The sequence below is a fragment of the Triturus cristatus genome, chromosome 1_2, assembly GCF_964204655.1.
Source record: "Triturus cristatus chromosome 1_2, aTriCri1.1, whole genome shotgun sequence".
Taxonomy (NCBI): Eukaryota; Metazoa; Chordata; class Amphibia; order Caudata; family Salamandridae; genus Triturus; species Triturus cristatus.
Genome location: NC_140580.1, coordinates 219,826,918 through 219,852,898, shown reverse-complemented (window position 1 = coordinate 219,852,898; position 25,981 = coordinate 219,826,918). Strand labels below are relative to the sequence as shown.

The following is a 25,981-nucleotide window of genomic DNA, read 5'->3' as shown; positions in this document are numbered from 1 at the left end:
CTGGCTAAAAGTCAGATCCTAAGTCAGAACCGGTCCTCAGCAAAATAGTTAGAGTTTCTAACCGTCCTCTCTCCGTCAGCATCGGGACCTCTGATCATCAGTTCGGGAAGAAGTGGCACTAGACCTCTCTAGTCTACTAATATTTATACAGAAATTACATTCCAAAATGTTGCAATCATATCGTACAAAACGGATGAATGGCGGAAATAATGTCGTCTTGGTACACTGAGTTACATTGGTATATTTTCACACACATTGATCGTCTCAAATAATGAATAGAAATAAGGAGTCAATAACTAATTCGTTACTTCTACGGATGTCTCTTTTGGATAAATTGTATCTCATTAGTGGGATCATTACAAGTTCATAAAGTCACTATTTGGTTTAGCAACAAATTTCATGTTCAGGGGCATTTGGCATCTCTCCCGGATTTGTCGTCATGATCATGGCTTTTCAGTTCGTCAGGAGGGCAAGGTCACAGGCAGCGCGAAGCCTCCTTGCAAAATTTCCATCAACTCGAATGCAGGCTGCGGGTGGTAGCCATGTTTTAGTAGGCCACATTGGTCAACTTAAGTAAAATGAAACACAAAACAGAATTACTGCACGGAAATGATTATACAGTGTTATTCCCCTGCTAATACCCTTATGTGTATGTATTTATCTAGCCATCTGCGACATCAAAAGCCATTAATGCATATTAATTATAAGCGCAAAACATATCATCACATAAGCAACATCTATTTCTGTCAGTTTGCTCACCAACTTAGTTCACTTATTATTTTAGCCATGCAATAGCATTCCCACGTGTAATTCTTCTGTTAATAAGGTTGATTAGACTAGACTCGACACATCTTTAGTAGTTATTAATTAATCAGTAGTACTTTTAATTATAACATGCGAAAATGAACAGGAATTTGGTTTTAAAGTAAAAAACCCTGCTCCATCAATCCCCCCTTTGGTGATATCTTATCACCACAAAAATCAAAACCACAAAAATCAATTTAATTCCCCTTTTGTAGAATTCAAAATGTCTTCTTGTTTATCTTTAAACCCTTGTTTCCATCTCATCTTCTTTCTTAGTTTCTATATACATGCTTTCTCTTAGCTCTTCTAGTTCTATTTCTTGTGGATCTCTTTCTGGTTTCTTTTGTCTCTTTTTAACATTTTCTTGCGTTGTTTTCTTTTTATTTCTTCTATATCTACAACACATACACCCTAATCTAAGAATCAATAATGCAACAATTACACACGTTAATGGAAATAATATCTTACCAAAAATGGTACTACCTAATTTAGCTACAAAATTCTTAATAGCAATCATCTTATTAGCCATTTTAGTCCAGATACTTTCAGCTTCCAGTGGTACTAATTCTTCATGCAAATCAGTAATATTTTTGATATAGATATTTAGATCTTTACTCTCGTCAGGAATGTAAGTGCAACAATGTTGAACTTTCAGCATTCCACAGACTCCACCCTCTTTTGCCAATAGAATGTCAAGGGCAAGTCGATTTTGCATCGCCATAGCGCGCAAAGCAACCATTTCAGTATTTACCAAAAGAAAGCCTCCAGCGGTGCTTGTTGACAAGCGATCCACCACTGTTGACAGCTTCCGAATGCCAAAGGCATTCAAAGAAATTCCCACTGCTGGTATCAAAGCTCCAAAAATATCTCCTACAATTTCTGGCCATGTTTCTCTCTTATAGCGTGTTAATGGATTAGTTTGTTCAGCATTGTCTACTCTATCCATATGAAAAATCTTTGGAAAGACCAGGCCAACATAACATGTGCCAAACCAATGGTCAGGCAAACGGTAATAAGCCTTGTTCCCACAAATATAATACACTCCCGGAAAAACGGGATCTTCTCCCCCTCTAAAACCCCATCCGGTTGCAATAAAGTATGTATCATGGCACTCACTAGTCCCTATGAAATAGTAATCATACTGGGATCTCTTCCTGGTAATGCATAATTTGCCTTTCTGTGGTGCATCTATAGCCATAGTTGGACTGGCTCCATTTTTCAATTCTTTTTCTTTCTCAATGTCCCACATTGTTTCACTCATTTTATGCCCTTCTGCTTTCTTGTGCATGTTTAACCTTCTTCTCTCAACCATGTCTAGAAAAGTTTTCTCTTCTTCCTTCAAACTGCAAGTTAAAATGTTTCTAAAAACATATTCTAATGTTAATTCTCTAGTTTCTATAAAAATCTCACCTAAAGTGTTAGCTTCTTTTGCAGGATTCAGTTCTTTATTCATAGGCAGTTGCCCAAGAATATTATCTACATTAGACATGTTATAATCTAATTTCCATAATTGATAAAATATACTAATCAACACACTGCATGAAATTCCATACGTAGCCGGAAGATGATGATAAGTCACTCCTTCCGAAACAGAAGCAGGTAATTGCATACAGACGTAGCAATCCCTTACATCCATTGTCTTTACGTATTCATACAGCAATTTTGAAAACACATTGCTAGAAAAATCATTAATTGACCTATCCTTATGTATATATACATTGCTAGTTCTAGTTGGAACTATCTTCTGTGAACTCTTCCCTATGTTAGTCCTGTTCTCAGTATGTCCTTCTAAAGTGTCTATTGTTACTCTAAATGAAATCAGTAGAGCAAGCACGCTCCAAAGCAGCATCAATAATCCTGTACAGCAGCAGCACATCTTGCACCATCTTTTCAAGAAGGTACATCTACTTTGATTATTCTCAGTGTTAGCCATCTTGTTAATTTGACCATGTCTTTTGACTTAGCCTCTTCTACTCCACTACCGAACTTTAGGGCAGCAAGTACCCAACAGATTATTACAATCTACTAGTTTTAATTTTTCTTCTTTTCCTTTCTTCTCCAAATGATTTCTTTGGATTTATTCAATTTGGATTTTCATCACTTTTCACTGTTTCTTCATCATCATCAAACTGTATTAGGTCCTGAACATCCGTCTCTTCTCCAATGTCGGACGAGATAACTCTCAGGATTCCCACAGCTTCTTCTTCCGCAACCACTTTCAGTAAAGCCTCCTCTGGACTTCCTTGACTGTCTGCCTCTTCTCCTTGTTCAGGCAGTGCCACATACGTCCATTCTGGTGACTTATACCTCTGGTTTGGTTTTCTTATTCTTTTAGTTCTCTCAGGTATCTTTGTTTCTTCTTCTTTAGTTGGATTTTGACTTGACACTTCGTTCACTTGTTCAGCTTTCGAAGAGTTAACTCGTGTCAGTCGATACCTCAGTCTCTTTATCTTATTGGGCCAAAGATCTCCTTTAGCATTTCTTTTTTTTCTTCCTTCTTTATTGTTTCTTTCTCCAAGCCAAGTTCTCTTTCTCAGAACTCGTCCTCCGTGTATCTCATTGACACTTTCATCAGATTCTGTCTCAGTTGCCTCTTGTTCATCAACAGTTTTTTTTTCTCCAACAGCTTCCTTTTCTCCAACAGTCTCTTTTTCCACCACTTGAGATTTCCCTATTTCTGTCCCTCCTCGGGTCTCTGACACGCAATCTTCTTGCTGTCTACTTGTCCCTTCATCTAGCTTGTGGTTGATGTTCCCTACACCTCCTCGGGGTTTTTCCGCAATCTGTCCCCCTCTTTCTTTTTCTGTCCCTTCTTCTTCAAGAATTATCTCCAGTGGAACTTGTCCAACGATCTCATTTGATTCAGGTGTTACCTCTGTTGGAATGTTCTTTTCTTTTCTTTCTTTCTTTTTGTGTTTGTCACTGTCAGTTGAAACTTCAGGCACCTCTTCAGAGTCTGGACTAGTCTCAGGAGTTTGCAATGTTCTTTTTAGAACTTCCTCTGGTGGGATGACAATTTCTCTTGACTCACTTTCCCCACTTTCAGGATTCTTTTTTCTTTTTACTGCCTCACTGTCTGCATCATCACTGGAATCTGATTCTTCAAAGTATTCTTTTCCAGTGCCGTCTCTTGGATTTGGAACTCTCAGTGTGTGACTTGCATGTATCCAATTTTTCACTCCAGCAGACTTCACAGCAGTCGTTGTGGTCAGAATGACTTGTCTTGGCCTTCCCCACCTTGGAACCAGGCAATTCCTCCTTCTGTGGACCTTTATTCTTACCCAGTCCCCTGGGCTCAGATCATGGGCTGGTTTCTTTTCAAGTGTGGTGGCGTCTTCTCCAACCTGGTGAAACACAGAATGAACTGCGTCAGCCAGGCCTTTACAGTAATCCAAAATCATGTCATCTGTTATAGTCATCAGCTTGTTGACTGGTACAAATGCATGTCTCATAGCACGTCCCATGATAATTTCATGTGGACTCAAACCTGTTGTTCTGTCTGGAGTAGACCTAATGGTCATCAGGACTAGAGGCAAGACATCGGGCCATTTCATTCCTGTGGCTAGGCACATTTTGCCAATTCTGTTTTTGATGGTACCATTCATTTGTTCAACCACACCAGAAGCCTCTGGTCGGTAAGCACAATGTAGCTTCTTCTGTACACTCAATGCTTCACAGATCAAACCCATGATTTCATTATAAAAATGTCCTCCTCTGTCTGATTCAATGGTCACTGGGAACCCATACCTTGGGATGAATTCTCTTAACAATAGCTTAGCCACTGTTATCCCATCATTTCTTCTTGTTGGATATGCCTCCACCCACCTGGAGAACAAACAGACCACCACCAGAACATACCTCAATCTGTTGACTTGGGGCATTTCGATGAAATCTATCTGCATTCTTGTGAAGGGTCCTCCCTCCCTGCCTATGGTTCCTAGGCTCACCACTGTTTTCTTTCCAGGATTGAATTGCTGACATATCAGACATCTCTGACAGAGACTCTCAGCTATCAGCCTGAATTTTGGACTGTACCAGGTCTGCTTAAAGGCCCTTATCATAGCATCCCTCCCCAGGTGTCCTTGGCCATGATACATCCTTGCCATTGTTGATATCATGCTATTTGGCATGACTGATCTTCCATCCCTATAGACCCACACATGGTCTGTTTCCCTTGGTGCACAACCTGCTTTCACCCAATCTTTCATTTCCTCATCTCCTGCCTCATCCTGCAACTGCTTCACTTCCTCCCATGTTCCCACCGCATTAGTAATCATTAAGGAACAAGAAGACCTTTCTCTTTCTTTACTCCGATTAATGGAATGATTATTCCTTGCACAGTATTGTGCTATGTCATTGGCAAATTTGTTCCCAACGGTGACAAAATCATCACCTTGACCATGAGCAGCACATTTTACAACTGCTAGTTCTTTAGGCAGCTGTACCGCCTCTAGCAATTTTCCAACCACTTCAGCATTCTTTATGGGAGTTCCACTTGAGGTCAGGAAACCTCTTTGTAGCCATAACTGGCCAAAATCATGGACAACTCCGAAGCCATACTGGCTGTCAGTCATCACAGTCACTCTCACATTTCTCCCAATCTTGCAGGCTTTTGTTAATGCCACCAATTCTGCCACCTGAGCGGATTTAACTCCTTTCAAAGGTGATGCTTCAACAACTCCTGAAACTGTACACACAGCATATGCAGCACTCAGTGTTCCTTCATCCGTTCTCAAGCAAGATCCATCCACAAACAACACATGATCACTCTCAGGCAGTGGCAAATCTCTTATGTCCGGCCTTGGTTTTGTACAGTAATCAAGCACATCCAGACAGTCATGATCAACTTCATTTCTCACTCCCACACATTCAGCATCAGGCAACAGTGTCGCTGGATTCACATTCACACATCTCTCCAGGCTCACATTGGTTGCACCAAGAATGACTTTCTCATATTTAGTCAGCCGACTATGAGACATGAACTGTGTCCGGCTCCTTGTTAAAAGAATTGCCACATCATGAGGTACGAATACCCGTACAGGATATCCCATTATGATTCCTTCACTTTGTTCCAGACTTCTACAGGTAGCAGCTACTGCTTTTAGGCAACCTGGTAAACCCACAGCTACTGGGTCAAGTGTTGATGAGAAGTAGGCAATTGGCCTTCTCAGACGTCCATGTTTCTGGATTAACACTGAAAGTGCACATCCATTTCTCTCACTACAGTACAGCTCAAATTCTTTTTCGTAATCTGGCATTCCTAGGGCAGGAGCTTCACATAGTCTGTTCTTTAACTCTTTAAATGCAGCCATCTCTTCAGGGTTTAGTTCCAATGGGTCTTTCACCTCACTTTTGGTCAATTTAATCAATGGCTTGGCAATCAAGGAAAAGTTACTTATCCACTGACGACAGTAACCCACCATTCCCAGGAACATTCTCACTTCTCTTTGTGACATTGGGGCTCTCATCCCTCTAATGATTTTAATCCTGTCAATGGTCACTTTTCTCAGGCCTTTCTCAATGTTATGTCCTAGATTCTGGACTTCTTTTTTGCAGAATTGCAATTTGGCTGGAGATACCTTTAATCCTCCGTCTGCCAAGTGACTCAGTAAAGCAATGGTGTCTACTTCACAGGCTTCACGTGTTTTTGATGCCACAAGCAGGTCATCAATATATTGGACCAAAACTGAATTTTCAGGCATTGTTAGACTTTCCAGAGATTTCTTCAGCAATTGATTAAATATCGAAGGGCTCTCTGTATACCCTTGTGGAATTCGGCACCATGCCAAAATTCGCTCTCCAAATCTAAATGAAAATATTGGCTGGCTGTCATGATGCAACGGAATTGAAAAGACCGCATGACACAAATCGATTACGGTATACCATTCTGCATCATGGGGAATCTGATATAAAATCACTGATGGATTTGGCACAATGGGACTGCATGACACAACAATCTTGTCAATTTTTCTCAAATCCTGTACTATTCTGAACTTTCCATTAGGTTTCTTCAGTCCCATTATTGGTGAATTACATGGGCTGCTCAATATTTCTCTTAACACCCCCTGCTGAATCATTTTCTCAATTATGGGTGTTATTCCTTCAATTATTTCAGGTGTCAGTCTGTATTGTGGAATGTTTGGGTAAACCACTCCCTCTTTTACAGTAATGTTTACTGGATCTACATTTCTCATCAGGCCCACATCTTCTCCAGTAAAATCCCAAACTGCTGCTTTCACTGTCTGTTTTAATTCTGAGGGTAATGCATCTGGATTAAACACAGCATATGTTCCCAAAGCCTCACATTCTCTGTTATCCATGGTCATTCTGTATAGGACATCCTCATCTGGTGTTTCAAAGGATATTCCATCTGGAGTACAGAAAATAGTGCAATTCATCTTGCACAGCAGGTCCCTGCCTAGCAAGTTCACAGGACTAGTGTCACACACCACAAATCGGTGCATGTCTGAGAATTTTCCAATTTTAACCTTTACTGGTTCAGTAAGAAGAGTTTTAATCTGTGTGTTAGACACACCAATTACTTGGATGGCTTCATCCGAGAGAGGAAGATTCTTTATATCAGCTGACCTGACAGTTGATCTCGTGCTCCGGTGTCAACTAGGAAAGTAACACTTTCACCATTGATTTTTCCATCTACAAAAGGTCCTGCCTGGTCTATTTCTAGAGTTGTGCCAAGTACGCACTCCTCCTCCTCTCTTCGGCACCGTCAAAAGTCTCCCTCGGAATCACTTCCCTCATTTTTCATCCAATATTGAGATACAGCGCTTGCGCGTTTTGGCTTGATTACCTGCTCTTCATCGTAGAACCCCGACTCTTGACTGTACTTCTGGGATCCTCTTCTCTGTGGCAAGAGTTGTTTTGGCACCTGATTCTGCTGGTTAACAGCCTTCTGCTGTTGCTGATGCTGACCACACCCCTCACTCTGCACCTGTGAATTCAATGATGGATTGTCATCATTAGTAGACGGTGGTTTCTTACACTCGGATTTCCAGTGCCCTAATTTTCCACAGATGTGGCAGGGGAACCTTTTCTTTGCTTCCTCAATATTGCCTTTCCCTTTTCCTGTGCCAAACCTGGGTTTATTTCCTGGGTTATTTGCTTGTTCAACCAACTGAGCTTCCTGTCTTTCTGCAACTTTCACCTGTGCCCACATTGCCTTTTCCTTCAGTTTCCTTTGCTTTGCCTCAATTTCATCACTGAAGTATTTTGCATGTCTCAGGATCTCATCAATCTTTTTGCTCTGCCAGTCTACGGTATGCTGCCTTATCATTTCACTGATTTCAGGTCGCAAGCCATACACAAATCTATATACGAAATGGCTCAGATCCTTGTCACCCAGATGTTCCTCTCCACTGAACTGTTTGAAAGCCAATATTAGCCTTTCATGGTAAGCATGGACTGATTCTTTCACCTCCTGATGTGTTCGATCTATTTTAACCCAGTCTGTTTCCTTGGGGGGTATCTTATTTTTCAGGAATGCCATAACCTGTTCATACTTTTTCATAACCTCCGGGTCTGGAGCTCCTGTCTTTGGATCTCTTGGGTATGCTTTAGTGGGCCAGTCTATGACTATTTTACATTCAGCCCACAGGTCTGCTGGTACAATTATATCAAACAGACTATTCAGATCGATCCACAGCACCTTTGACAACTTCACAAATCTGTTGACCTGTCTATACCACTCGACGGGCTTCTCCCTTAGTCGAGGGAAATCATTAGTAAATGACAAAATATCCTGTCTGGTCCATGGGACATGTACGTACCCACCTCCTGGAATCTCCCTCATGGGGTAAGCTGTCACTGCTTTCTCTTTTTCTTTCAGGGGAAATGTTGAGTAAGTTCTGTCTGCTGCATCCTCTCGTTTTCTATACCATCTATCTTTCCATCTCTCCACATCTCCCCATTTTCTCAGCAAAGCAATCATTTCCTTAACCTGCCCTGTCCGGCCTGCATTGTTCAGATTCTCAATGTCTTTATCCGTAAAATCCACTCGGTAAGGCTTTTGTAAAGCTTTTACCTTCTCCATGTCGATCCCCATTTCACTGGCTATTCCTTTCAACCTGTCATGTATGTTCTTTGCTCTCCATGTGATACTCTTACATAAAAATAGAATCTCCCCTTCCTGATAATTTTTCAGCGTTTCTGTAGGGATTGTTCCTACAATCAGCTCCTCCATCTCCATACGTAGCCTAGCTACATCAATTCCCTGGGATTCTTTTTCTTTCCTCTGCAAGGCCTTCAGCCAATCATTCAAATCCTCAGCAGTTATTCCCATAGATTTTGCTGCACCCACTGGTTCTGACACTCTTTGTGGTTCTAGGATTGATCCTCTGTTCCCTTCCACACATCCAGAGTTCAAACTCGAGTTAGTTTGCACACTCAATTCTCCTCCACATATGGTATGTCTCCACTGATTTTCTCCCGTACTCCACTGTGTTTCTCCTGCTCTCATTTCTGCCTGCTCTGGAGGAACAACCAATCTATTGCCCACATATGGAACTGTCAAACCACTTTCGCCCGTCCTCTGCTTGTCGAAAATCGGCATAACCGGACCTATTGTCACAGGCACCGTAACTGCCTCAAGATTTTTAGTCAGTTCCCTGGTTTTCTCTGTCAATTCAAACGTAGTCCTTGCTAGTTCTCTGGTCTTTTCATCCTCAACTTCATTCTCCCTTTCTCTCTCTCTTTCTCTCTCTCTTTCTCTCTCTCTTTCTCTCTCTCTTTCTCTCTCCGCCAGAGAACAACTGCTTTTCAACCCAGGGGTGGTACCCTCTGTCTTAATAATCCGCAGGGTGTCTCTCATTGGGGTCACTGCTGTTCCTACCTCTGGTTCTCGTCCATACGGGGGTGGTCTTTTGTAGAGCATGTCCTCTAGGACATCATCATCAGACTCATTCGCCCCACACCTCCTTGTTTCTACATTATGTTCTTTCTCTGTACACTTTCTCCCTTCTGTCTCTTCTGCTGTTCTCATAGGATATAATCCCTCAGTCATACTGGCATCTCGCCATCTTCTAATCCGGTCATGATGGGTTTCGCGATCATACTTTCGCCCAAACATATACCGGTAATTCCCTCCACTCCTCTGCTTCTCTCGCTCATGCATTTCATCTTCCCATTCTGTCAATGCCTCAAACTGCGTTGGCCTAGGCCGAGGCTCTAGACACATCATCCGTTCCCGTAAGTTCCTCAGTATGGCCAGATTAAATGAGCCAAGTTCCGGAAAAGCTAAAACTCCATCCTCTTTGGTATACTTTACCCAGTTATCTATCCAAATACAGGTATGATACCCATACTTCGCAACCATGAAGGATGCGGGGGTTCTTATCGGAGGAAGTAACTGTCCTTCCCTAGTCACAATATCCTTATCCTTGTCAAACCAGTTCTTAACTTTACTAAACAAGGATTTCTTTTTCTTTTCCTCAGCGTGGTAATACATTTTCTTATTTTCTGCAACCCTTTCGTCCTTCTACAACTGTACGATCTCCTGTCCAATTGCAGCGCGACTCACACTAACGCACCAATCCTGGAGCGTCTACGTCACTGACTCAGTCCACTAATCCCAGCGCGACTCACACCAACGCACCAATCCGGGAGCGTCTACGTCACCCTGTATGTCTCCCAATCCTTGCGCGGCGTACACTAGCACACCAATCACCGTGCTTCCACCGTTTTAATCCACTGTCCAATCACAGCGCGGTCTTCCTGACGTCAGCAGTCGCTGCAGCAGCTTCTGCTCCTGTCTCCTGTCTCTCTCGTCTACCCTTCCTTTACAAGACTACTTGGTAGACTTTGTTTCAACTTCTACGAGTCTGTTAGTTACAACATACAAACATTTCCATTGTCTGCTTCGCTAGCCACAGAACAGCTAAATACCTTTCCCACGAGAATTCTGCCTTTCCCGAGAGCAGCGCTTACCTCTGCCCTACTACAGAATCGTTACTTCCGTTGATAAAGTAGCACATCCCTCTACTCTACCCTTCTAACAAGCACCAATTAACTGTTTTCTCCGGAATGCTCCTAAGAGTTTCACAATTAACCAGAATGGCTTCTCATTCACGCACTTTCACACCATAAAATGTAGTACATTCACACAGAATTCTGTCTTTCCTGAGAACAGCGAACAGTCTGTCCTACTAAAGAATTATATCACACGTTAACAAAGCAGCGCTCACCTCTGCTCTGTCCTTCTAACAAGCTCAGAGAATACCTATCACCTTTCTAGTGATAAGCGTTAAAGGAATGCCACAAGGATCCCTGATACCGAAGACCAGAACTTCACAGATAACCTTCGCTATCATATACACTTCACTCACACAGAAAATAAGTTTCTAATGGTAACACACGGCGATGCTACCTCATCGAACCCAGATAATGCGACGCGCAACTTCAATTGTCACACGTTTTCCCCTGTCTACATACAGGGCCAACAATCCCGCCTTTTTCCGAGAGCAGCACTCCCTCTGCCCTACTAAGGAACTGTCACCGACTTCCTACGTCCCAGAAGCCGTACACACTACTCAAAACTCAATACGACTTCAACATACAGTGTTAGTACAAACATCAATATCAATCAATAATCAACAAGCTTATATACACGCAAATTCACCAGATCAAGTCAATAGTTAACCATCATTCTGCTACCAAGAAACTGGTGCAGATCGGAGCTTCCGAATCCCCTCTACTTCCACGGACGGAGTGATCTCACAGTCACACGCGCACACACACATCACACGCTGGTGGGCCCATTACACCAACATTCAACCTACCACTCTATCCGTGCCATGTATAAGGGGAAACACTTTCTAGATACCTAACCAATCTGCATGTACTCTGAGGTCAATGGCATCAACTAGTTGCTATAGATCTGGTGAAAACATTTTAGACATGCAAATAAATTCAATAAACATGACAAAGAAATAACCGCCCGACACAGTAATTCAAACAGAATATTGTTTATCTAAAATTTAAGAAAAGCCAATTATAATGCAATTTCATTTCTCTCATATTTACCTATTCTGGCTAAAAGTCAGATCCTAAGTCAGAACCGGTCCTCAGCAAAATAGTTAGAGTTTCTAGCCGTCATGTAGAGTCACCGTCCTCTCTCCATCAGCATCGGGACCTCTGATCATCAGTTCGGGAAGAAGTGGCACTAGACCTCTCTAGTCTACTAATATTTATACAGAAATTACATTCCAAAATGTTGCAATCATATCGTACAAAACGGATGAATGGCGGAAATAATGTCGTCTTGGTACACTGAGTTACATTGGTAAATTTTCACACACATTGATCGTCTCAAATAACGAATAGAAATAAGGAATCCATAACTAATTTGTTACTTCTACGGATGTCTCTTTTGGATAAATTGTATCTCATTCGTGGGATCATTACAAGTTCATAAAGTCAGTATTTGGTTTAGCAACAAATTTCATGTTCAGGGGCTTTTGGCATCTCTCCCGGATTTGTCGTCATGATCATGGCTTTTCAGTTCGTCAGGAGGGCAAGGTCACAGGCAGCGCGAAGCCTCCTTGCAAAATTTCCATCAACTCGAATGCAGGCTGCGGGTGGTAGCCATGTTTTAGTAGGCCACATTGGTCAACTTAAGTAAAATGAAACACAAAACAGAATTACTGCACGGAAATGATTATACAGTGTTATTCCCCTGCTAATACCCTTATGTGTATGTATTTATCTAGCCATCTGCGACATCAAAAGCCATTAATGCGTATTAATTATAAGCGCAAAACATAATATCATCACATAAGCAACATCTATTTCTGTCAGTTTGCTCACCAACTTAGTTCACTTATTATTTTAGCCATGCAATAGCATTCCCACGTGTAATTCTTCTGTTAATAAGGTTGATTAGACTAGACTCGACACATCTTTAGTAGTTATTAATTAATCAGTAGTACTTTTAATTATAACATGCGAAAATGAACAGGTATTTGGTTTTAAAGTAAAAAACCCTGCTCCATCACCTGCATTAGTCTTTTTTTGTTCATGTGTGTTTGTTTTGTCTTCTCTGTCTTCTGTTTGGGAGTTTCTGGGTGGTCCAGTTCTCATAATCTTTCCATGCCTTATACCGCTGCAGAACTTACACAATTCTGTTGGTCCCATGAGAAAAAGGATTCTGTATATCATTATTTTGAGTTTGACTGGAAAGAACAACAAATAGTGGATTCCTTTCTCCCTCAGAAGCCACAAATTACGTCTTTTTTTTTTTGCACAATGTGGTATAGTCTGGAAAAATTGACACCAATTGATTCTCAATTGGGTGTTGGCCCTTTTGCCTAGCTCTCTGTGGTTTTGAAGCATGGCTGTAGTAGTGAAGAAGTTGCCCACTAACAGTCTAGGCAGTAGTCCGTGTGGGAGGGGCACCAGTTTGGCACTCTGTGGGTTCTCTAAATCATAAAAAAATCTGGATAGTCCATGGGCTCCAATTGAGTGTTTATCCAGTTCTCAAAGTATGTCGCCATATCTCTGCCCTCCACTCCCTGTGGAGACACATCATGTATATTGTTCTATCAGCTCTGCCCCTCTGAGTTCTCTGCTCTGTGGCTCAAGATTCAACCCCTTTCAGTGAAGTTAAGAACATACAACCTCTCTAAATGGGCAGATTTCTGCAACAGATTCCTCTTTCTATTTCACTCTCTCTGTTAGTTTGTGCAGGTAGTCATGTAGCGTACCGGCCCACCACCACAGTTGCAATTGTTTCCTGGAGGCATTAATGGTATTCAATTGTTTATTGAGTTTATCTCGTAGGAAGGAGTTTGTTTCTCCATTTGATTGCTCATATGGAGTTCACTATGAACCGGCTTCCTATCAGGGCTATGTGTGCCTTGTCCCATTATGTTGCTTTCTTTCTAGTTAGTCACACCCCCCTCATCTCTACTGAGATCCCTATGGTCTAAATTTGCCTCCATCTGTTTGCCTGCTCTTATGTGGATCTTTTTATTTGGAATGGCACCCAGCGTATTTCTTTTCCCCCTTCTCCGCCCTCACCACATAGTGGGCTTTATTGCCTTGCAACTTGTTTCAGTTGTGTGCCTTTCACAGATTATCTTGGCTGGTTCAGGGTCTCTGTCTTCATCCTGGTCTCTCAGGGCACAGTTGGTCCACCTTGTTCTGTGACTAATTTTCCCAAAGTTTACTCTCCGGATACACTGCTAATCAGTGTCTCTTACCTCTGTCTTAAGCACTTTTATAATTGTTACTGCCTCAATTTTTTGCCACTGTCTCTTCACTTGCTTCCTTGTGTAGTGGCTCCAGGAGGCTTTTACTCATGCAACTCAAGCATCCTTAAGAGTCTGGATGGAACGAAACACTTATCGGCTGGTCATTAGCTTCTTGTCATGAATATGTCTGGGTCCATCTTCTGCCTAAGCTTTGTGTTAACCATTTTGGATCTTTGATCTAAAAACTGGAAAAAAACAGGAACAGTTTAAAGGTACGGCTGAGTTTACCATATGTTATGGCCCTACATTATTTGGGTGGTTTCATTACATTTTGTTTAAATTGGTATTATTCCTTTACACTCTGGAAGTGGTTTTCACACTTGTAATAGTTGAGAAAGCCAGTTGGTTAAGAAATGTAAGTCTCTGTAGGAACAATAGCGAATCGTTTATTTAAATATAAATTAAATTATATAAATATTAATATGTTCATGATAATAGTGTATTTACTATTGCAGGTTTATTTACAAAGCCAGACCCACCATCTGTGTGGCTGGCAATTAGCCCAGTACCAAATATAGGCACACACACACATCCCAGCATGCACATGAAAGTATCACGGGGTGCATGGCGCTACAAATAGACATCATGCAATCCAAGGGTGAGTTGCGTAGTTGAGTGCACACTCACTGAACATTACATGAGTGTGCCTGGTAGGCACCACTTACATGACACATGTAGCCTGTTCACACTATCATTCCTACAAAACTGGTATGCTTCCACCACAATGCTCACGTCACTTAGCTCCTGGCATGGCCTATAGCCCTCTTCCACTAAAAAGGGTAGATCTTGGGCTTACCCCTCCTGGTGTACCAAGGCTTCATTACCACGAGACAGGCCGAGGTCATGGCACTTACACATAATCCCTGGTTGCTCATGAACTTAAATCAGTACCAGGGGTCAAGGTATCCATGCAGCTGGGTCACTCTGGGCACGTGTGCATGTACATCACCATGCAAGGGACTTTTCCATCCCAACAGAAGTGAGATGCTCACCAGAACGTAATCAAGTCTAGCACTTGTATTATGTGCAGCTGAGTGAAAGGAAGTGTGAGTACAGTTGAGGTATAGTGATCTTGAGAATTTTTTTCTGATTACTGCTGAGTATTAATATATTGGAGACGGTGTATACAGCAGTATCCCTTTTTACTTTCAGCATTAGTGACAATCTTGAGTTGTCACATATACCTTTTAAGACTTTGTGCGGTGATTCTTGCACCAATATTGAATCTAGCCCACTAGTTTTCCTGAAAGTCAGAGAGAAAATTAAGCACATTGGCTTAAAATGTGCATGAATAACTTGTGAAGAATGTGCCCCATAAAATATGTGAGTGAAGGCCCTTCTGACTTAACAAACATGGGTATCCCATCTCTACCAGGAGCCTGGTGTCTCATAATAAAAGAAAACTGTATATTTCATAGTTTATGAAATCAATGATACTCTTATTTGTTTAGAAATTCTGAAGACAAGACAGAAGCCACATCTTTTGCTGGTTTGTTCCATACATCTCCGCTGGCTGTTAGGTACAGCAAATAATTTGTAAATGACAATGCAATGTCTTTCTTCAAAAGCTTCTTTTGAATTATGCTGAAATGTACTTTCCACCATCTGAAGTTCCTAGTAGTTATCTTTTCTTTCCGCCCAGATTGATTCCACATCGTTAGTTGTGCCCGGTGTGTCCCTGTCAGGTTTCAAAGTGCATTCTACAACCTTCTTTTTTACAACCCAAGTTAATGGGGAAAGGATGCCTCCATTGGTATGGGATCCCTTGAGTACAGAGGAAATCTGTCACCACTGAAAAAAAATTCTTCTTCTCAATGTTGAAGTTGATCAGCCTTGATAGAGTTGGGATTTATGGCCTTAATGCATCCACCCAGGAGCCTTACAGGCCAGGCCAATGAGCTTATCTTTTGTTTTAATACATATGCATGTGTGAGTATGTCTGGGGTGATCAATGTGGTCTTTTTTCAGTGGAGGACCCTCAAGTCTACCTCTGATGGCTGCAAACAGTTTGCTATGAAATTCTTCTTTCTTGCTCTGCATCGCTTGGTATGGTGCCTCTTATGTGGATGTTGTTTCTGTGCAGTCTATTTTCTAGGTCTTCATTCTTTAAATTGCAGATCTTTGGTTTGCTCCTTAAAGGCTTGAATCATTTCCCGCATCTAATGCTGTCCTTCAAGGCTTTCATCTATGGTTTGCTCTATGTCATACACTTGTGCTCCCCCTGGGATGAGAAGTCTCTTCTGAGCTCTTACAAATAGATCTTGAAATCCATTCTGATTGTGACTATATCTGACTTAATTTCCATGAGGAAGTGTTAGAGAAAGGCATATGTGATCTTCTCCCTTGGCCTTTGACATATAGGCGTTCTCGTAGTTGTTGCCGGGATAATGTCACCTGTGCTTCATTAACTTTTTGTGTGTGCTTATTCTGGAGAAGATCCTTCGCTGATATGTTGCCTCTTCTTTGTACTTATAGTCATTGCTTACTAGAAGCAAGGCTGGCAGTAACTGCGCTGCTTTTACTGCCAGCCTTGCTTCTCGTAAGTAAGGACTATAAGTACAGAATGCATGTTTACACAACTCTTGCAGGTTTTCAAAACACATAGATAAAAGGCATTGTCATTAACAATGCCAATAACAGTAACTCTGCACATGCACAACCTATTGCAATGCAAATGTTCGTTAATGCACTTTGTCCACTGTCTTTGATGGCATGAAACATGCTGAATATGTGTGGCTCCTAAAAACATTTTAAAAATTCAGAGCTCTTGGCCATCTAAATTTAAAAACAGATGCCAGACCATAACATGCTCAGCGCAGCAGCTTGCTGTCATGTCGGTAAGAAAACTGCTGCAAAGTGATCATGTAATTTCTTGTAATTTGACCAGTATTAGCTCGAGAAAGACTCCATGACTAAACAGACAGTGGTGCTAAGCATTAATAGCCTTCACATGCATGCAATCTCTATGCACAAATAACTTTATAAAAACAAGAGTGGACAAAGGGGGCTACAGATCTAACAGGGGGCGGGGCACATATAGCATGAGTTCAGGCTGTGGGGGGCATGAATTTGTAGTGGGACGTGAACACCGGGGGTATTGATTGATGTGTTACGTCAGACAATCCATTCACTAAACCCTCGAGGGTGCCCTGTGAGCACCAACTGGACCTTTATCACCAGCTCCTTTTCTCTCAATTACGGCCTTTAGCTCTACATGTATGTGTGTGTGTGCAGCTTTGATGGCATCCTGTGACCTCACAGTGGTTAACCCACCTACGACACCCTGATTTTAGCAGCGATTGGCTCAACTGCCTTACTTATTTATTAACAATGTAGTGGACACTCACAAATGCGACGAATATATACCATTACATTGCATGCGTTTACAACGCGTTGTTACATCACAGTACCATTAAAACACAAGTCGTTACAACGACTTGCTCTAGATGGCACGCTGGACTTAGGAATAGTATAATTTACTGTTTCAACTCCAGTGTGTGCAACAGTAGGGAAGGTATTGGAATAGTAAATTATACTATTCCTTAGTTTAGAGCACCACCTAGAGCAAGTCGTTGTAACAACTTGCGTTGTAATCGTACTGCGATGTAACAACGCGGTTGTTGTAACAACCGTGTTGTAAAGGTAATGCACTGTAAGGACCGCGTTGTTAAGGTTGTTTCCCCAATGCAACATTGACAAAAACAAATATAACCAAATTTCTTTTATTTTTATTTTTTATGTATGAGTTTTCATATCCTAATGTACATTTAAGTAAAGAAACATGCCTACAGGTAGTGACTTACCAAATGAATGGCTCTGTCAACATTCTGCAAGATCACCATGATGTGTTTTAAATAGTGGAATCGTGTGGCATTAGAAATGGGACTCACCCAAGTGAAAAGTAAAATGCACATATCGCCATCTTAGACTGGTTAGAAAAGTTGAAAACTTAATCAGGATTGATTGAAAACCTTGTAAAGTTGGTGCTGAGGTAGCACTGTGTACAGGAAAAGTTTGTGTGCAATAAAATACATAGAGTAAATTTATGTGACCGCAAGATCGCCGACATACACAACAGCTTCGGCACACAGACCACGCACCCAACCACCGAACCGACGCCCCCCACCATCACCCTCCGCGCCTGGACCCCGGTCAGCACCGAAGACACCATCCGCACGATGAACACCATCCACTCCGGATCACCAACCGACCCATGCCCCCACCACATCTTCAACAAGGCCGACTCCGTCATCGCACCCCAACTCCGGGACATCATCAACTGCTCCTTCAACACCGCCACCTTCCCGGAGAGCTGGAAGCATGCCGAACTTAGCGCCCTCCTGAAGAAACCATCAGCAGACCCCACCGACCTCAAGAACTACCGCCCCATCTCGCTCCTCCCGTTCCCTGCCAAAGTCATCGAGAAGACCGTCAACAAACAGCTCGCCACCTTCCTCGAGACGAACGGATCCCTCGACCACTCGCAGTCCGGCTTCACAGCCAACCACAGCACCGAGACCGCCCTCATCGCAGCCACTGATGACATCCGAACCCTGCTCGACAACGGGGAAACAGCGGCCCTCATCCTCCTAGACCTCTCCGCAGCATTCAATACTGTCTGCCACCGCACCCTGGTGCAGCGCCTCCGCAACATCGGAATCCAAGAGAAGGCCCTGGAGTGGATCATCTCATTCCTCGCCGGAAGAACCCAGAGAGTTCGCCTCCCCCCGTTCAGATCAGAGGCCACCGAAGTCATCTGCGGCGTACCACAAGGATCATCACTCAGCCCCACCCTCTTCAACGTCTACATGAGCCCCCTCGCAGCCATCGCACGCCAACACAACCTCAACATCATCTCCTACGCCGACGACACCCAGCTGATCCTCTCCCTCACCAATGACCCAGCCACCGCCAAAACCAACCTGCACGAAGGGATGAAAGACGTAGCCGAGTGGATGACAAACAGCCGCCTGAAACTTAACTCCAACAAAGCGGAAGTCCTCATCCTCGGACCATCACCCTCTGCCTGGGACGACTCCTGGTGGCCCCCCGCCCTGGCCAGCGCCCCCAAACCAACAGACCACGCACGCAACCTGGGCTTTATCCTGGACTCCTCCCTATCGATGACCAGACAAGTCAACGCCGTCTCATCATCATGCTTCAACATCCTACGAATGCTCTGAAAGATCTTCCGATGGATCCCCACCGAAACCAGGAAGACGGTCACCCAGGCACTCGTCACCAGCCGTTTGGACTATGGCAACACCCTCTACACCGGAACCACAGCCAAACTACAGAAAAGACTCCAACGCATCCAGAACGCCTCCGCACGACTCATCCTACACATCCCCCGACACAGCCACATCTCCGGACACCTGAAAGACATTCACTGGCTCCCCGTCAGCAAGTGAATCACGTTCCGACTCCTCACAAAGCCCTCCACATCCTGGGCCCCAGGTACCTCAACAACCGCCTGACCTTCTACACTCCCACCCGCCAGCTACAATCGTCCAGCCACGCCCTCGCCGCCGTTCCACGCATTCGAAGAGCCACCATGGGAGGAAGATCGTTCTCCTACCTGGCAGCCAAGACATGGAACTCCCTCCCCATCCACCTCCGCCTCACTCAAGACCACCTCTCCTTCAGGAAACATCTCAAGACCTGGCTGTTCGAGCAGTAGCGGACCCCCCTCCCCTAGCGCCTTGAGACACTCCGGGTGAGTAGCGCGCTTTACAAATATATTGATTGATTGATTGATGTGATATACATGTGCCCTGAATGTTCCACTAGTGTGACTGTAAAATGGGATTACCCTAGTTAACAGTGAAGTGCAACAAAATAAAATAAAAAGTGTGTGCGCGTTTAATATAGATACGGCAACAAAAGTGTGCACGTTTAAAATATATACCGAAATGAAGCACAGCAACTATAAGAAAAACCCAGTTGCTCTGCTTTGTTATGGTATGTATTTTAAACGTGCACACTTTTGTTGCGGTATGTATTTTAAATGCGCACACACTTTTTATTTGATTTTTAACCATGAGTGCCCATGCAGCTGCACATGGCGTTGTCCTCGCTGCGGTTTCTTGGGGCCTGCCGGCATACGGAGAGTGGCTAAGCCTGTGGAAGCAGGAGGGTGTGCACCAGATATGTCGAGCAGCAGGAAAAGCGCAACGTCCGCCCTGATTAAAAATGCCTACGATTGTAAAATAAAGTGTTTAGCAAGCCACGCATGTCATGCCTGCTTCAGCAAAACATTGTCTAAATAGTGCTCCAGAGCAGCTAATGAAAGCTCCTGAGTAAAAACACATGTAAGAGGGCCAGTCCTCATGGGGGTAACAACAATGTAAAGAGGGGACCTAAGGAGGGACTAATAAGCCTATCAACAAATCAGAAGCCAACATTTACAAAGGACAATGACATAAGCCAATGAAAAATATGGGAGATAGTGGGTGGAGTCATACCTGAATACAGCATGCCTCGCAGAGCAGCGCATGAGCTGCCCAGGCTAGACCTAAAAAGGAAAGTCCATCCTGGTGGCTCTCAGGCTTGCAGACTCACTCCTGTGATAACATGGGGCCTTCTGTACAGGTGTGCTTCACTGAGGTGAAGCCTCCATTGAGGTTCTGGTCTAGATCACTGCTGCATCCTTGGGGAGTACAGGGCCTTGGGCCATCTGACTTTCCACTTACAGCAGCACTGGGATCTGATTTAGTCACTGTGTGTGCTGGGAAGTCACTAAGCAAATGACCCGCTTGTTGGTCTGCCTCACCAGTGTCAGCATTTCTCACGTACGTAGCTCTAAAATGCCTCTTTGCTGGTTCTTGTTTGCCGTTCCTTAGTTTTGGGGCACTGGGAACTCTAAAATTGCTGCCTTTTACCATTGTTTCATGAGCTCTGAATAATCAGGGATACTCTTTTACCCTGCTTACTTCACACCCCTTAGCTTAATATTACAGTAGTGTGATGCCATTTCTTTGTTGGACCTGAATAATGTGGGTTTTCTTGGACTTTTATGACGGGAGCTGTGGTAAGAGTGCAGTTGTGAATGGGAAAATGTGTGTTAGAACAATAGTGGATGATATGCTACTAAATTGAAGGCTGAGTTGAAACACAGTTTCAAAATAGTGTTCTGCTGGGGTGCACTGGTGAATGGGAGATCATGTGGCAGGGTCATAGGGCAGAGGTGGGTGATATGCTCCTAAATTGTAGACTCTGTTGGAGCACAGTATCTAGGTAATGTCCTGATGGGGTTCAGTACAGAGAGTGCAACGGTGAATGAGATTACGTGTTAGAGCCATAGCCCCACAGTGCTTGTTATGCTTCTAAATTGTTGGTTGTGTTGGTGCATGGTATCAAGGTAGCGTCCTTTGATATAGAACTGTCTTTTGGACAGTACTTCAAGGTTAAAGCTATCAACTGTGTCCAGGAATTGTTTGGCGATGGAATTGATTTATCCTCTAGCCTGAAGCTTAAATCAGCAATAGAAAATGTTTGTAAGTAAGAAAGAGATGTGAGAAATGGCTGGTTAAGTCATCAGGAAAGGGTTTGGTTGGGCTGAATGGGCAGTCACATGTCGATGTTTTGTTGATAGTAATACAATTTAGTGACACTTCTTGGTCAGTTAACCCTTAGCTGCACCATCCCTAATGTTTTAATACTTCCATTAACTACCCCTTTCCTGGTACCATTCTTCACTGCTGCAAAATCATAAATGTGGGCTACAGCATTGATTAATTTTTTACTAAAATAGTTTTCTGAAATTAATCTTGACTTTTGAGACATTATGTTTTGTGTGTTAAGAGAAGAAAAATAATTTTACAATCTATTATACTAGAGCTAGAATTTAGTTGTAGTACTTTATATCTTTGTCTTTTGGCAGATCCGAGTGCTGTGATTACAGTCTCCAATCTCAGCATAACCTAAATTATTTTGTCTGTTTCCTAGCAATAACAAATTCAATTGGGAAAACTCATCTTTATAGATGTAGAGGGATAGAAGGGCATGTGGGTAAACTTGATTATCACATTTTACATCCAGTTGACCCCCTTGAATATGGTTGATATGTAAATCACTGGTATACACATACACAATGAAACCATAATATTTAGCAGTTATGGTTAGAACTGCTCGAGCTTTGAAGGGTAATTTGGTGTGAGGGAAGGTGAATGTGATAACAATAAGAACAATCAAACACAACTATTAAAGTATATTTTTATGTCTATTTTTCTCTCTTCTTCTCTGTTCTTGCCCCACCTTCCCCTTTTAACTTGCAGGACATCAGAACATCCAGACATTTTTGGCTTTGCCTGACCGGGGTGAAGCTTTCAGGCTTGAAGACAACCTAAGTTACGGATCTCTTCCTCGGACACAGAGGATTTTGTCCTTTTCCCTTGTGGGACAGAGGCCATATACTGACCATGGGCAGCAAATGGGGGACGAAATTCAGAATTCTCCAAATCATTGTCAGCCATTTACCTGTAAACCCACAGAAAACCAACAGGATAGACTTTCAGTGAGTGAAGGTTATGGAGCAATTCCAGGCAGGAGTTCAGATGGAGACATCTCATGCCAGTCCTTTGAACATACAGGGTATAAGTCATACAAAGTAGATCACAGGCAGCCGACCAGTACAGACTGTAGCCCACAGCACACAACTTCTTGGGAAGCTGATGACACTTGGTGCAATCCGCTTCTCTCTCATTCTAAGGTGCAAGGTCCAAAGAGAGTGGACATGCCTCCTGATTCTGACTGGAGACAGAACCGGTTTGTTACTCAACTTGGTGGGAGAAGAACACACCCAGCTCATCCGCAGCAAGGGATGTATTGTTCTTCTGATGGTTATGGGTCAAATAGTTGGACATACTCTGGCACTGCCTATGAAAGAAATGGCTGGTAAAAATGGGCAGTTGACTGTTCTAATGAGCGATGGGAGATGAATTAAGTGAACACTGCCAGACCTGTAGTAAATACCATAGCACCAAATGTAATGAGGCAAAGAGCATTTTCTTTCTGTATCTGTGCCAGTCTTGTCTTGGAAATGTAGATAAATGTGGGACTATATATTTGCACTGGATTTTTTTTAGTATGTTCTAAATTAGATGATGTTTCAGCTGTTGAATTATAGTACATAATGTTGTAGGTTGTGGGGAACTCCTGAAAGATCTGGAACTGGACCTTCAGTTTTGGAAATGGTATTGGGGGATTTAAAAGGTTCTTCATTACCTGCCTATTTCAGCAATCATATTTTTAGTGAATAGTTTGGATACTGTAGGAGGCCTGAAGACCTTCCAGTGTACCTTTCCCAGCAATAATTAAATCATAGAACATTTTATTATAGCAGCACCACCTGTGTAGATATCACCTGCTTCATTTCCTGCTTCCTCCAGCAGTAATTTTCAGGATGATATGTGAAATTTACCTCAGGCTTCTCTGAGCTATGTCTCACTTCATTAGTTAATTATAATAACTGGATAATGAGTTCTGGTTACTCATATACTCAACTTCTCAGATTAGACTGATGTTAAAGATGAAGTTGGACTTTTAGAAGCCCACAGCTACTCCAGCCTCTGCCTCTCACAATGGTGTTAATTGCACATTTGTTACGTGAGGGGCACATAGTGCCTCTGGAACACTTTATACCAGTTAAATAGAGAAACAACTGCTGTGAAGAAGCTCACAGCACCACTATAGTTAGTCTAGGAGGACAATCGGTCTGGTGGTTCTGGTATTCAAGTTAAGAGCACCTGATATAATGTCCCTGTTATTTGGTGACCCAGGTTACCCATGTGCCTCCATCTGCCGAACTGTAATGATTGTCATATTGACAACACTACAAATTTCCTTCTTTTCCTCACCATTTGGAAACTGAATTACAGGATCCTGGTGGTGAAATATAGATGCAGACTGTTCACCCTAGAGACAGTTGAATGAACAGTAATACTTTCAAATTGTCTCTTGTTGTCACCCTGTATGGATGAAAGGTGTTCTAGAAAATCTAAATAAAAAAATATTCTAAAAGATATATATTATAGAAGATTCTCTATTGAATAAGAAGGCATGCACCTGAAGGACAAAATAGACCGCATTCTGAAGAGCACGCAATGTATCGCATTTAGAGTTGTTTTTGTTTCCTTTTCTTCCTAAGAGATCAACCCAAGACCAGCCTTGTCAAGGGTCCAATGTCCAAGCATGGCTAGCTGCTCTTGTCTGGATTTTTATCATACATACAGTGGGACTTGTAATCTTTTTTATTCCATTGTAAAACCAGGACCATCCAGAATGCATGGAAACAACTTGGACTGGAGCAATTAGGCATTCAAGGACTTGTGAAACTTCGTAGCTATGGGGACTGGACTGCCTGAGATAGTTGGTAACGTCCAAGATCTTTTGTTCAATTTTCAGAAAACAGCACAAAATTAGCCCTTGAGCAGTGGTGGTGAAGTTGCAAGCAAATTATTGTAGCACTGCTGACAACAGAAAAGACTGTTATCACTGCATGCAGATTTCATCATTGCAAACACCTTGGGTAGGGAAAAACTATTTTAGTGTCAGAACATTTTGCTTTTGTAAGTATTTTTCAAATAAATATATAATAATAGTTCTTGTTAACAATTAGTGTTCTATGGTCATTATTTTGTGTTTATTTTCTATCATTGTAATCGCCACCAGCCAGCTTGCTTGAAGCAGAATCTTATCGCAATGCATGTGGTTTGGAGGCTGTGTAAAGACTAGGAACTACTTCTATTGGTTTATTCTTAGCAGGTATACATACACAGCAGTCAGAAAGGCCATCATTAGCAAGAAGAGGGCAAGTTCCTTCTGCCATAGACCTCACAGGTTGTAATCGATTCCTTGTTGCTGAAGGTAAGTTTCTCCAAAGAACGTGCAAAAAATGAAACACAGTAAACCATGAGAAGAAAACATTGTGTACTTTAAATTCACATTTTTTGTCTTTCCATGAAGGAGTTTTAGGATCGTAGCACCCTGTTAACCCCTTCAGCGCGGCGCGGATTTCCGCGCCGCGCTGAAGATTCCGTGCGCGGGCGGGGCCATGACGGAGCGGTTCCGTCATGCGCACAGCGCAACCGACGCACGTGACGGAACCGCTCCGTCACAAGCGTCGAACGGGTTAAACAAGAAGAAACAAAACAGTTCTACTGCACATGTGCTCTTTTTAAAATAAGTTTTTCAGAAGTATATTAGAGATAATCATATCTGAAGTCGAGAGAATGCATGATGTGAAGTGCATTCACTGTTGAATCCCAGACGACTTGTGCAGTATTAGGGTATGCTTTCTCCAGGTGATTGTTATATGTGAGACCTAACACAATTGGTGTTAAACGTGACATTCTTGGTGTGGTATTCCCTCAAACCTTTTGCCTTCACACCTCCTGTTTTTCTGATTTCGTTTTTTGCACTTTACCACTGCTAGCCAATTCTAAAGTTCTTGTGCTCTCTCCTTCATATCTTGTCAAGTTGGACCACATCTAATTGGCAAATTGAATTTACTTGTAAGTCCCTTGTAAATATGATACTATATTTATCCAGGGCCTGTATATTAAATGCTACTAGTGGACCTGCAACACTTGTGCCATCCACTAAAGTAGCCTTTTAAAACAAGTCTCAGGCCTGCTACTGCAGCCTGTAGTGCATTTTTAAACTGCCATTTCAACCTGACAAAATAAACCTTTTGCCAGGCTTAAACCTTCCCAATTACAGGTATCCTAGAAGTACAACAGCGTGTATGTTCTCAGGAGACTGCTTAAAGTTACAGAAACGGGCTTCTCCTTAAATACAAAATATCATGCTTCAGGCACACATTCATTGGTTTACGATATGGCCATATAAATGTATACATTACAAACGAAAAGGCAGAGTCATGATGACCATCCCACATTCCAGTTAAGCCAGCC

General features: G+C 42.6%; 1 protein-coding gene across 8 annotated transcripts in view; it reads left to right on the top strand.

The window, feature by feature from the left end:
- Positions 1–24,671, top strand: part of USP54 (ubiquitin specific peptidase 54) — a 1,650,598-nt gene extending 1,625,927 nt beyond the window's left edge. For all 8 annotated transcript variants that reach the window (XM_085603496.1, XM_085603494.1, XM_085603495.1 and 5 more), the window contains one exon: positions 22,343–24,671. In XM_085603496.1, coding sequence (XP_085459622.1) covers positions 22,343–22,965 — 623 coding nt within the window. In that variant the 3' untranslated portion in view covers positions 22,966–24,671. The remainder of the gene's footprint in view (positions 1–22,342) is intronic.
- The last annotated feature ends 1,310 nt before the right edge of the window (positions 24,672–25,981 follow it).